General features: G+C 46.2%; 2 protein-coding genes across 2 annotated transcripts in view; one reads left to right on the top strand and one right to left on the bottom strand.

The window, feature by feature from the left end:
- The window catches only part of MYO1D (myosin ID), a gene marked incomplete at both ends in the record, with an annotated part of 325,320 nt that extends 323,335 nt beyond the window's left edge, over positions 1-1,985 (bottom strand). Inside the window, one exon of the mRNA XM_084238296.1 lies at positions 1,891-1,985. Within this exon, the coding sequence (XP_084094422.1) occupies positions 1,891-1,985 (95 nt within the window). The remainder of the gene's footprint in view (positions 1-1,890) is intronic.
- Positions 1,986-9,257: 7,272 nt separating this feature from the next.
- Positions 9,258-11,945, top strand: H2BN1 (H2B.N variant histone 1; the record flags this gene model as incomplete). Its single annotated transcript, XM_084237839.1, has 2 exons — positions 9,258-9,419; positions 11,763-11,945. The coding sequence occupies 2 exons, from the start codon at positions 9,258-9,260 to the stop codon at positions 11,943-11,945; spliced, it is 345 nt and encodes a 114-aa protein (XP_084093965.1).
- Positions 11,946-12,856: the final 911 nt, after the last annotated feature.

Below are 12,856 nucleotides of genomic sequence, written 5' to 3'. Positions count from 1 at the left end.
TGAAGAGTTACTGAACCTGTACACAATGAGAATTGCAGCCAATTCTCAGTCATTAAGTACAGAGATGAGATACACAGCAATACATACACACAAATACATGTGCAAATCTGAACGCCAGAACCTTAACTGACTTTGTGATTGGGTGTAAAGGTAGACCTGGAAACCTGGGCATTAACCAAGGGTCATGCAAATGAGAGTTGGTAATCCTACCCATCCTCTGCAACTTCTACCCTCTATTAAGATTTTTCTGAGCTAGCCTAAGGCATCTCTCCCACCTTGGAACTTTCAGAACAATTAGTCTGTATAATTACTTGGCAAAGAATCACCTGAGTTCTCTAACTCTTTGTAGTTTTCCTGACCTACTATTTAAGTCACTAGAAATAGATAACTTTACTCCCTATCTTCATTGACACGGCTCTTTGAGAAGTAAGGTACATATCTTATAGCTCTTTGGACCCTGTCACCTTACTTCCTAGTGTACCCTGCACAATGCAGAATTAAATTGCAAAGTTCTCTCTCTGCACATAGGAGTTAAGTTAGGCTCACTTTAACAATTTCACACATAGAGACTTTGTGACCAAAGATAAGCGAAAGCAAAACAGGATAGAAAAATCTTGGAGACTTATTATTCTACAAATTATGAACCTCCCACACATTGGCTAGCAAAAGGTCAATTTGCAGTAGGTAGGTGTGAAATTCAGGTCTTTGCTTCTGCCCTGTGCTCTAGAACATAATGAGGTTGGCCCAAGGGCAGATGAATATGTCTACGGGCTTGCAATTTTAAAGGTTAATACTGAGAATGTGTTAAGTGCCCAAAAGAAATGATTTTCACTTTATAAGCTATGGAGTGATATTTAGCTATAAACCTTACAAGAAATGAGGTGAAAACTTCCAGGACACATGTGTGTGCATATATGTGTGTGCATCCGCGCGCACGCACACACACACACACACACATCCAAACTCAGTTATTTTGAAACTCCATTTACTGTAATTTTTTTTAATGAAAGTACTTTAAAGCTCTGCTTATATATTATTCTGTCAAAAGTGAAGAGTCACATAGAGAAAACTCTCTAAAACAAATCTGTCTTTAAGCCCATTTTGGGGATTTGAGTGGCGACTACATTTTCAGGGATACAAGGGCTCCATCCATAACTCCTTGAAAAAATTGAAACCATGAGTGCCTTGTCAAATTCAGACAGTTTATCTTGGCACTGGCAAGCAGTGCAGTCTCTTCGATGTCTGGAAACGTGTCTAATTACGTTTTGAGAGTAACTAAAAAAAAAAAAAAAGCCAGCGTCCCGGAACAGACAGCTCAGAGATCACTCCATGGCATCCTGAATGACATGATGGAACCACGCCAGGAAAAAAGAGAGAGAAAGAAAAAGAAAAGAAGCAAGTGTGAAGCCGGGATGAGCCCCAAGCCTCTCTCCAAAACAAGCCTCCAGCCTTCCCTGGGCTTTCCGGGCCTCCACGGGTCTCCCTGAAGTTTTTATTTCCCTTCACTTGTGTTTCCATTAGGTCATCCGGCTCGCCCACATCACTCACCTGGGGCAGCGCACCAGCCTGAGCTGCCCCAAGCGCTGCCTCCAGCGCGGCTCAACCCTTACACCCACCGTCCTGACAGCACCCAGGAACAGCCCCCCTAAGGAAGACGCGACTCTGGAGCTCGACACGCCCCTCACTTGCAAGCAGCCGCGCCCCGGGGCGTCCCCTCCCGGGAAGGCGCAACCACTGAGCTCAGCGGACCCCGGGATAACCCAACACCGCTGCGCTCCATCCCTGCAGCTCGGGGCGCCCCTGACACCCCTACTCCCGCCGCCCCGCAGGGGCGCCCCCTCTCGGGAAAGCGCAGCCCCGCACCGCGACGCACAGTCGCTCCGCCCTCACCTGAGTCGGAGGTTGGCCATGAACTCGGGCATGGAAACGGTGTCCATCAGCACGAAGTCCGCCTTGCCGAACTCCAGGCTCTCCTGCTCCGCCATGGCGCCGGCGCGCGGGCTCAGGTGGACGCCGACAGGCTCAGGTAGGCGCGCGCGGGGGCCGGGGTCGCGCAGCGAGCTCGGGCGGGGCCGGGGCGGGGCCGCGGCGCCGGGCGCGGGGGAAGGGGCTGGGGGAGAAGAGGCGGCGGGGCAGGGGTGCCGCGCGCCGCTCCACGGGGCTGGGCCGCACGGAGGCCGCCCCGCTGCTCTTCGGTGCGCTCTCGGCCGGCGCGGCGCACCCAGCAGTTTCCGCTTCTCCCGGCGGCTGCCCGGCGCGGTGAGGACGGGACTCCGAGACCGAGACGGCGGCAGCAGGTCCCGCCTCTGGCTGGGCCCGGCCCCGCCGCCCGCCCCGCCCCGCCCCGCCCCGCCCAGACCCCGCCCCTCCCGCTCCGCCCCCCGCCGCCCCGCACGCCCCTCTCCGCCCGCCCGCCCGCCGGCCAGGAGCCCGCCCCCGCCGGGGCGCAGGCCGCAGCCTCCTCACCTGGGCGGCGCGTCCGCGAGGGCCGGGAGGCGGGGGCGCGCCGGGCCGGGCGGCGGCTGCTGGGCGGCAGCGCCCCCTGGGGACAGGCGCTGGGATCTGGGGGCGGCGCCGAGGAGTGCGGACGTTTGGGTGGCATCGGGTTTCAGGGCGGCAGCCTCCCGCCGGTGTTTGGTAGATGCCAACGAAGTGACAAAAGTCGTTTGTGGAGCTTTTCGCAAGGATTATTTACATAAATGAATTCATTTTATTTTTTCTTCCTGCCGCGAAGCCTACCCCTGGTCTTCTGCCCTGGTCCTCTCCATCCTGGAAATGATGGTTGACGCTCAGACTGGGATGTAATACCAGCACTTGGGAACACCCATAATACCAGAGCTGCTCCCGCCTTAGAAAGTTTAAGTCACTTGCCACAGGGCTAGGACGTGGAGAAGCTGATTTTTATCCAGGTCATTTGATTTATGAACCCCAACGTTTAACTACATGGCCTACAGCTTTTCTTCTTCAATGTTCCATGGTTCGTTCTTCTCTTTTAGTCATCTAAGCATGCCATGAAACATTACCTTATATTGTCATTGTTTTTCATAGCTGCGTGTTTCATCGCTCTAGGATTGTTGTAGACTTCTGGGTGGGGGCCATGTCCTAGAAATTCTCCATACCTCTCCCTTTCACCCACCCAATAGCTTCTGTACTGTCTCCCACGTGTGGATGTGAGATCCACACTGGTTCGTTGGCATGGAATGAGTTGTAAGTGGTCTCCAATTTATAGGCACGTTGGTTGAGCTTGAAGATTTCTTTTGGGATTGAGACTGCATTTTCCTAATGAAAATAAAAACAGCTTTCTAGGGCAGCTGCCTCTCTTCTGTCCTGTTTCCATTAGGACTGTCTTCTATCACAAAATTTGCTATGAAATCTAGAGTTGCCCGAAGACCTCGCTAGGTTCAACTCTGTGGCTGGATTTGAGATGAGTAAAGCAGATTGAAGGACCCTGCTCAAGGCCTGTTTCAGCTGCCAGCAACCCCCTTACCAAGGGGAAGGGGAAGGTGATTTGAGCATTTCCCAAGAAAGCACCTCTACCCTCAAAAACGCACCTCAGCCTCTAGCACAGGCAGAACTAGATTGCATCTATCATTAGCATCTGTCCTTTGGAAGACACTCTGGATCTTGGTATCATCGTTTGTGGAGTCGGAAGTCTGGACTAGACAGTTCCAAGGTAAGACTGTCCTTAGGTTGCTCATTTGTGTGAGTCAGTGGCTAAGCAGGTAATTTCATAGGGCATGGTTTATTCCTAAAGTGCTTGTATTGGTACATTTTAACATAAGTAGAAGTGAATTTTAAAAAGGAAAGAAAGAAATAGTTATTATGTGAAGAGAAGTGGGAGGAGTGGGTAAGTCAGGTTAAAGGGGTTAGTTGTACGGTGAAGGATGGAAACTAGACTTTTGATGGTGAACCTTATGTGGTATTTGCAGGTGTTGACTTGGAAGGCTGTACACCTGCAACCTGCGTAATCTTATAAGCCAATGTTATTTCAATAAAAAAATTTAAAAAGAAAGAAATCTCAGATTTTGTGGAATTTAGAGCAACTAATGATCAGAACCAGTGTTCCATAGGAAAATGAGTATATGTGTAGTCCCTGGTCACGGGGTTATCAGAGCAAAAGGGATTGTACAGTGGGTAGCATCTGGAGCGGGAGGTAGCTGTGGCTTTCAGATGACCAAAGCAAGGGTAATCTTGCCTTTATCAATATCTTGCACAAAAGCCCAACATATACAACGTATGCAAAGGCATTATACAATGAGCCTCGTCTGATGAACCCAAGTCTGTCCAGTGTGTCTCACTGTCATCATAAATCAGCCTGAAGAGTCCAATTACCTTTTGTCTGTTATTTAGGTTGTACAGTATCAAGAAAATTCTGATTTACATGGCTAACTGGAAATTTCTTCCTCATGCAAATTTATATCCAGCCTTTTTAAAAATCAATGCACAGCTGCAATCTTATTAATCAGTGATATTTATAAGAAGCGCCAATATATTCATGCAGAAATGGCAGGAGAAACTAAACACTGACATCTGCATTCAAATAAGGTAAGATGGTATCTCATTAATAACGTGTAAGATGATATCTCATTGTAGTTTTGATTTGCAATTCCCTAATAACAAGTGATGTTGAACATTTTTTCATATGCCTGTTGGCCATTCGCATTTCCTCTTTGGAGAAGTTTCTTTTTATCTCTTCTGTCCATTTCTTGACTGGATTATTTACTTTGTTTTTGTTGAGTCTCGTCAGCTCTTTGTAGATTTTTGTGCTCAGTTATAGCAGGAATTTAGAAGACCCAAATAAGGGATCAGGAAAAAGACTAATTGTAATAATGTAAAAATCAAAATCAACAGGCAGCTATAATCCAGAGACACGGTATGGGGGGGGAGAAGGGAGTAGGATCAAAACAAGGATGGTGGGAATTTTACGGGTACTATAACCAAGATGAAAATGCATACATTGTACAAAAATGAAAAATGATGTAAAAAGTATGTAAAATTAAAAAAAGAAATTTATCATAAAGAAATGGTAAATAAATCCACATTAAGAGTCAGTCTACAAAACAGCTAATTTGTGCTTTAAAAAAACACAACACAATGGCATGAAAGACAAAAAAAAAAAGCGTGAGGCACTATCCTGGATTAAAGGATCCTAAAGGCATTGTGTGACTTGGGCTGGATCTTGGAACACAAATAAGCAAAGGATATTATTGGGATAATTGGTGAAATTCAAATACAGACTGTATAGTAGATAGAAACATAGCATCACTGTTCGTTTTTCTGAACTTTATCACTGTACTGTGGTCCTATAAGAGATTGTCCTTTTTCCTAGGAGAGATCATCTAAAGTAGTTAGGGATGAGAGGCATGATGCCTCAAGTGGGCAAAAGCAGTGATGATGATGATGGTGATGATGAGTGTGTATGGGTGTAGGCAGATGGATAAATATGGAAAAAGCAAGGGTAGCAAAATATTAACAATTGATGAATATAGTCCAAGAATATATGGAAGGTTTTTTTTTGCACTAAATCTTGCAACTTTACTGTAAGTTTGACATTATTTCAAAACAAAGTTAAATATAAAATAATAACCTAAAGCCTTCTAAAATTTAAAGCTTATTTCCAGAGATCAAATAACACTTAGAAACGAAAGTCACATCTGAAGTTTGCAGACCTTTCAGCACTAAAAGCCAGCTTACGCTTTGAAAACTCTGGCATTAGTTCTGGTTGCCATTGATGTGTTAAGAGATTATGTACAGTGAACATTACCAAAAGCAAAAATACTTTAGTGTGTAGCTTAGTTGTTAAGTAAGGTCATATGCCCCAGAGAAGGTATATTCTCTACTTGGTTAATAGCTATAGAACTGACATTCCAAGAAGAACATGTCTATATACTCGAGATCACATCTTTTTCTAAAAAAAGATTTATTTATTTTTATACAAGAACCAGGGTACAGGCCAGATGTGTGGGAGGGTGAGAGGATTCACCGGAGACAGAGCGGGTAGCAGAACAGGCAGACTGACGAAATACACTGCTGAGGGGAGCAGTGGGCGAGACAGGAGAGGTCTGCTTCGCCATGTGGGATTCTCGCCGGCCGGCCGGGATCAAACCAGTGCTGCAGAGGCTGTGGACAGCTTAGCTTCACAGTGTGGCGCTCAACCGCCTGCGCCACCAGGAAGGCCCCTACTCAAGGTCACATCTTCTAGTTTGCTTTCCAAAGCCCCTCTCCTCCTGCTGTTCATAAAATAAGATGACATGAAGATGCACAATGGGACTCTCCAACTCGTCCCAATTGACTGGGTTCATTCTGGAGCCTCTCTAAAATTAGAAACAACATGAGCAGAACTGCTATCCAAATTCTGACAACCTGAACCCTAAAGATCTGCTATAGAAGAGTTTCATTATTTCAAAGTAGAACCCACAAAACATAGGAGACCTCAGAGACCTTGTTATCCAAATCCCACTCAATGCCTGGATCCGCTACAATGTGCTAAATGCTTGGGCATGCTTGGGCTATTTGACTCATTAGGCCTTCTCCAGGCCGCTCAGACATCAGCCCAAAAAAAGCAGGCCCCAGCCCCCTTTTACTAAGTCTTGCTTTTGAGTCATAGACTCATTCTGCTGCCAGCTCTCAAGTGTTTGGGCTTCTCTTGTTACACATTATTCCTATTTACTTGCTTGGTTTGTCCTTTGGATCTGATATTCCACCAAAATAGGACCAGGTTGAAGTGAATGGTAATGAAGGAGGGAAGTCAAGCTTATGGTCTGTTAAGGAAGAACTTCCTATTTTTTTCTTATTTTTGTCTATCGAAACCAAATTCTATTTTTGCTGATCTCTTTGATTTGCCCTCTCAATGTCTAAGTGCTGTGTCTGACTGTGCTTATCTCTTAATCACGTCACAGTCACCTTCTCCTAGTGTTCCTGTCCTTTGCAAGTCTTCGATGAGCTCGTTTGTACTGAATAGGATTTGGTTCTGAGGAGCATTTCCCCAGTACTTGGGAGGTAGTAGCAATGCTGGGACACCAGATTTTAGATAACCTGTACCAGAGGCATAGGATGGGGCTGGGGGATCTTCATTTTAATGAGAAGTCCAGGAGATTTAGTGGGCAGGGGGCCTCACTTGAAGAAATATGGGTGTGTCTGATATCAGACACACCACAGTTTAATTCCCCACTCTGCAATTTACCAACTGTGTGACTATGAGCAAATTAGTTCACCTTTATAGACCTCAGTTTCCTCATCTTTATTAAAGAGATTATAAAACATCTCTCCTAAAACCATGAAATGAGATGCCATTCATAAAGTACTGCATATAAATTAAGGCAGATGGTTTACAATAAATATAAGCTAGCATTATTGGTGTAATGGGTTCTTTTATCTGCAGGCTGGGGAAATTATTAGCAGGTAATAATTTATTGCATGGTCTTTTTTAGCAGAGTCAGATTTCTAATAAATGCCTGTGAGTCTTCTGATCACCCTATGCATTTCCTGTGTACATTTTGTGATTTCTGTTGGTGATTTAGAATCACTATGCATAGCCATTGGCCTTGCATTTTAGTAAGGTATCAAATTTTGCTGAATCTTGTTGAATGGGTATATGTTCTCTGGCCAGGCCTTTTATGTTGCACAGATGTGCAACACCACATCTGTTCTTCCCCTTCCCCAGTGACCCCCAGCATCCTCAGGATGTCTCAGCACTGGTACTGGAACTCCCACCTGGCCTGATCCTTTCCATTCCCCAGTCCAGTGAAGAGTTCCATCCCAGGGAGCCTTGATAACTGCCAGTTTATATCCACTGCTTTGCATTAAAATCTCCAATTTATTTCATCATTACTTGTTTGCATCTATTACTTGTTTAAATCGTACATGTATTACTTGTTTAAATTGAGAAATAATGGAAGATGGAACTGTTGAAATGAGAGAAGGCATTGGGATGTTGATGGGACATGGATTGACAACCAGGTAGTATGGAATCTTTTTTCCTTTCATCTAAGCATCCAGTTTAGCTTCTGTTGTCAATGTTGTTATCAAAGCATGCATTTAGAAGAACTGAACTTACATTGTGGTTACCTTCAAACTTCTCCATCAAGGAATAAATACAGGTAGCAACTGCATGGAGCACACAGGGGCGACTGGAAGGATGGCAGGATTCTGGTGTTCATGTTGGGAAGCTAATAGAGTGTGGGGTGAGAAGCAAAGGCTCAGGGGCTAGTTCTGCACCTTGTGTGCTGTATGTGGCCCTGGGCAAGTCACTTAAGGCCTTGACACTCAGTGTCCTCTTCTGGCACACAGCAGTAAGACTAAGTAAGGTCGAGAATGTTAAGCACTTAGCATGGGTTCTGGGACATAGCTAGGGCTCAATACATGTGACTGACAGTGCTCTTATCCACCAGTCCCTTCCAGTGGGACTTTGATGTAGCTCATAACTAGGTGGACGAGGAAAGAGAGTCTGTTCTGGCCTGTTTCTTTTGACACCCCAGTCCTCTGGTGTCTACTTATCTGTTGGTTCATGTCAGGCTGGTCACTTCCTTGTAGTTGAGCTGATATGCTAATTGCAGGGAGTTTGTGGCTGCTCTATCTACAGTTTCTCAAAGTTCAATCTTGAAGGTACAGTGTCTTCCTGCTTTTTCTTTTCACACTTTCGTTACCTGAGTTCCTAATTACTCTTGTGTAACCAGGTATATGCTTGCCTTTTGGGAGGCACGCTTCTCTCCCAATGCAAATACAAATACAAGGGAATAAGTGTAATGTCCATGAATACCTGCTCCTCCCACCCAACCCTAAACCATGTGTAGGTGCTTTGGGGAAGTTTTTATAGGTCAGTGTATCTCAGTTCTGACTGGTCATTACATTCACCTGAGACCCTTCAGCAAACTACAGCTTCTAGAATCCCACTCCTAGTTCTTTTGAATTGAAATCATTGTGACCAGAGCCGGGCATGAAGAAAGAATAACTTCCACGCTAAGGGTAGCCTGGTACACCAATGGCCATTCCATCAAGTGAGAGAGAACTGAAGAGAGCTTAAGATTTTGCATTTCTCTCCTCAAGCTCTGTGCGGGGATGCCACAAAAGCCTCTGCTTTCGACTCTACACCTAATGGCTGTTAGGCTGCTGAGAGCCTTCATTTCCTGCAGGTGCCATCACCAATCACCAAGTTTATTAGAAAAGAGTGCCTTCCAGCTCTCCCTATAAGCCCTTTCGAACATGCACTTCCCTTCAGTCTGTGCTGTAACCCAGAGTGTAAAGGTTCAGCCTTCAACATGTACTTCATTTGCTTACATGGCCTAAGAACCCCTAAGAAGAAGACTAAAATTCACATCCCAGTGAAAAAGAAACACAAGTGTGTCAGCTCAGCCTTTGGGAAGAAAAGATGGAAGAAGAAGGAGGCCTATTTTGTTTACATGGGGAGACTGCTAAAGCAAGTGAGTTGGGACTCTGGGGAAGCTTAGAATGGCTGAGCCAGGTACCACGGTAGTGGGCCTGGGTGTATTTTTTTTTAAGATTTATTTATTTTATACAAGCACTGGGTACAGTCAGAAGTGCAGGAGGGTGAGAGAATTCACCAGAGCAGGGAACAGAACGGGTAAGGTGACGAAATACACTGCTGAGGGGAGCAGCGGGCACAGCAGGAGAGGTCTGCGCGCCATGTGGGACCCTCAACTGACTGACTGGGATCGAGCTGGTGCTGCAAGGGTGTGGGCAGCTTCGCAGCCCAGCGCTCAACTGCTGCGCCACCAGGGGAGGCCCCCCTGGGTGTATTCTTAACTCGAACTTGCTCTGTTACAGGAGTCTTCACACACTGAGTTCCTGAAAAGCTATGTATAGACAGCTTCTCCAAATAGGATCTCCTGGCGGCCGCCCCTCCTGCTTGGCGTGCGCTCTGCTGGCAGCAACTCCGAACACCTGAGCTCTTAGTGTCTCTTTCTTGTATCTGTTGACAGGCAATCTGTAAACTGATTCTTGAATGCCTCCCTTTTCTTGGAGAGAGGGGATTCGCCACCTCATTTGCACTAACACTCGGGTGCTTAGACTCTGCTAAGTGGGTAGGCTCACTAATTCCTTCTTCTTGCCTGCCCAGCCACATGCCCTAGCAGACAAATTGTAGGAAATTAGGAAAGGCTTCCTCTTCAAAAGAAGTTATGGGAAAGAGTAAAAAGATTTTGTGAAAGATGTGCTAAGACTAGGTTCTGGAGTTTGCTTCATGACAGCAAAGCAAGATGGAGTATTTGTGCGTAATTTTACCAAACCCTTTGTATTCCAGTAATATTGTTTGGAATCTGTTGCTTATTTGGAAGAAGAGAGAATTGGGATGAAGGAAAGCTAAGAGTGAGGGTGTGTGACATAGAGCAGGGTTTTTCAATACCAGCACTGTTGATGTTTGGAGGCTGGGTAATTCATTATTGGTGGGGAGCTGTCCCTTTCACTGAAAGATGTTGAGCAGCATCCCTGGCCTCTACCCACTGGATGCCAGCAGCACCCTCCCTCCCAGTTGTGACACCCAAAATATGTCTACGGATACTGCTTAGTAGCCCCTAGAAGCCAAAATGGCCCCCGGTTGAGAACCACTGCTGGGGAGTCTGCATTTGTCTGGATTGAGCAGTCCTCTAAGCACTGGTCTTTCCTTGACCTGTCCTTGACCTTAACTGGGTCTGGCAGGCCACTCGGCTTCTTTAAGGCTCCCAAGAGTCAGATCTGTGTCTTGGGTCAGCCTCCCAGGATGCTGTGAGGATAGAACACGATGTCGGTTGGATAAATGTCTAAGCGCACGTCAGTTCTGCTGTGAGAGCTCAAGAAGCGATGCAGTCTCCATTGTGAAGAGGCTCATAGTCCGCAGTGGGAGGGGACAGTGAGGAAATACTTGTAAATTACTGGAACCTGGAGAGCCCTTGCAAATCCCACTTTAATCAAGTCTGTCTTCACAAAGAAGAAACTGAGACCAGGGTGAGGATATGACTTGCTTACATAATGTCTCATGTCCAGACAGAGCCAGGATTAGAGGCCTGGGGGGAGGGGGGGGTGTCAGGTCAGCGTTCCTTTGACCCCTTACTCCAGCTGCCTCTCTGCAAAGTGGAGACTGGAACACTCATGACATAAGGCAGCAGGCGATACAGGCTCTGAGAACACAGTGCTCTGGGCCTGGGGGAGGGAGGGCTCCGTGAGGTTGTGTGGAACGCAGATAAGCAGGAGGTGGGGCCCTTGGGGAGGAGCCTTCAAGTATGGATAGCATTTGAAAGGTGGAGTTGGGTGTAGGCATGCTAGGTAGAGATGACAGATAAACAGTGGCATGGAGACAGGAAAACATGGGACACATCTGAGAAAGAGCAAGTTTCTCAGCTTGGCTGGAGAAATCATGTTGGCACCAGGAAGTAAGGCTGGGGATTGAAGTGTTGAAACAAAATGCTTGCATGATAGTTTGAAAATATCAGCTAAACTGAAATTGTATTTTCCATCTGCAGAAGGTTGGAAGTTAACTCTACTTCTATCAGGAAACACAGGCATAAAATCTGAAGTGACCAGTTAGTCTGTATTATCCAGACTAAGAGTTATCTTTCCCATCAGCTCCAAATCCCCCTCCTCCCTCCTTCTCAGAGATCATGTGACAGGTACAACAACTTCATTGCTCTCACCACATCCCAACCATTGATGCTTTGGGTGTTCCACACATGCACAAATCCAGGAAGCCAGCACTGCTGGGCTGGCTCAGAATATGCTTACTATGGAAGCCTCCCCTTCTGTGTCTCACCCTTATTCTGTTTTTCTCCCAGGTCCACCCGGACTTCAGCGGGTGCTCCTGGGTCTTGGCTGTGCTGTGCTCTCTGGAGGTCTGGCTGCTGGAGCAGGTGAGCCTGGAGGCAGTTAGGCTGTCCTTCCACTACCACAGAAGAGCCGTCACCAGCAGAGAGATCCTCGAAGCAGTCAAGCAGAGAGCCTCTTGGAAGAGCTTTTGAATAAATGGAGTGCTTCTGAATGGTCCTGTTGTAGAGACAATCATACTTGTCAAAAAAAAAAAAAAAGGCTATATTGCAGGCTGGGTTGGAAGAGAGGTACCTGCTGTGATAGTCGTGGTGCCACCTGCCTGGTCTCCGGGTTCTCTGTTGTCATCCTCTGACTTAATTTGTGAAAAAAAGAAAAGCATTTTCTTTTGTGTGTGGGTGTTATGTTTGTAGTCTATGGCATTTAAATTTTGCTTTGGCATGCTTCTTCCCTGTTTGGAGCTTACCTGTTATCTTTTCTGGGGACACAATTCAACCTGTAACACTCTGCTTGCCATTATGTCTCCATACTTCAGCTCCAGGATGGTGGCTGCTGCAAAGGAATGAACTGATGCTTTTTCTTAAAATGTAAGCACCCCTACCTTGACTTCTAGGAATGAAAATATATAGTGGGAAGGGCTCTATTTGCTCGTTGAGTGTCAAACTCATGGTTATTAATGTAGCACTCAGCCTAATAGCATGTGTGTTATAAGTGCCAAGTGTAAAAGCTGGTTCCAATTGTGGATAAAAACAATACAATTATAGAATTTTAAAAACGCAATAATTTAGAAGCAGCAAGAACAAACAGATGATAAACTTAGACGTTGGGGGTCTGAAAAAACCTGGGTAGGTGACATGAAGAGCAGGTGCTAAGCATGGTAAGGGTTTGGAATGGGAAACCTGGACGCTGATGGGCAGATGGCCTGCTAAGAATGTGCGCCTGTTAGAGTTTCTGTGCTCATGAATCTAAAGCAAAGCCAGCCTTGCTTTCAAAACTTCCAGCTGGATACAACTGTTGCCCTGCTGGTGGAGAATGCAGAGTCAGGTTCTGCCAACCGAGTGGAGGAGAAAGGGGCGAGGGAACAAGTCCACCAAGAACCATGCAG

The sequence above is a fragment of the Talpa europaea genome, assembly GCF_964194135.1.
Source record: "Talpa europaea genome assembly, chromosome: 7".
Lineage (NCBI taxonomy): Eukaryota > Metazoa > Chordata > Mammalia > Eulipotyphla > Talpidae > Talpa > Talpa europaea.
The sequence above is the reverse complement of the archived record's forward strand: the minus strand, read 5'-3'. Positions and strand labels throughout refer to the sequence as shown.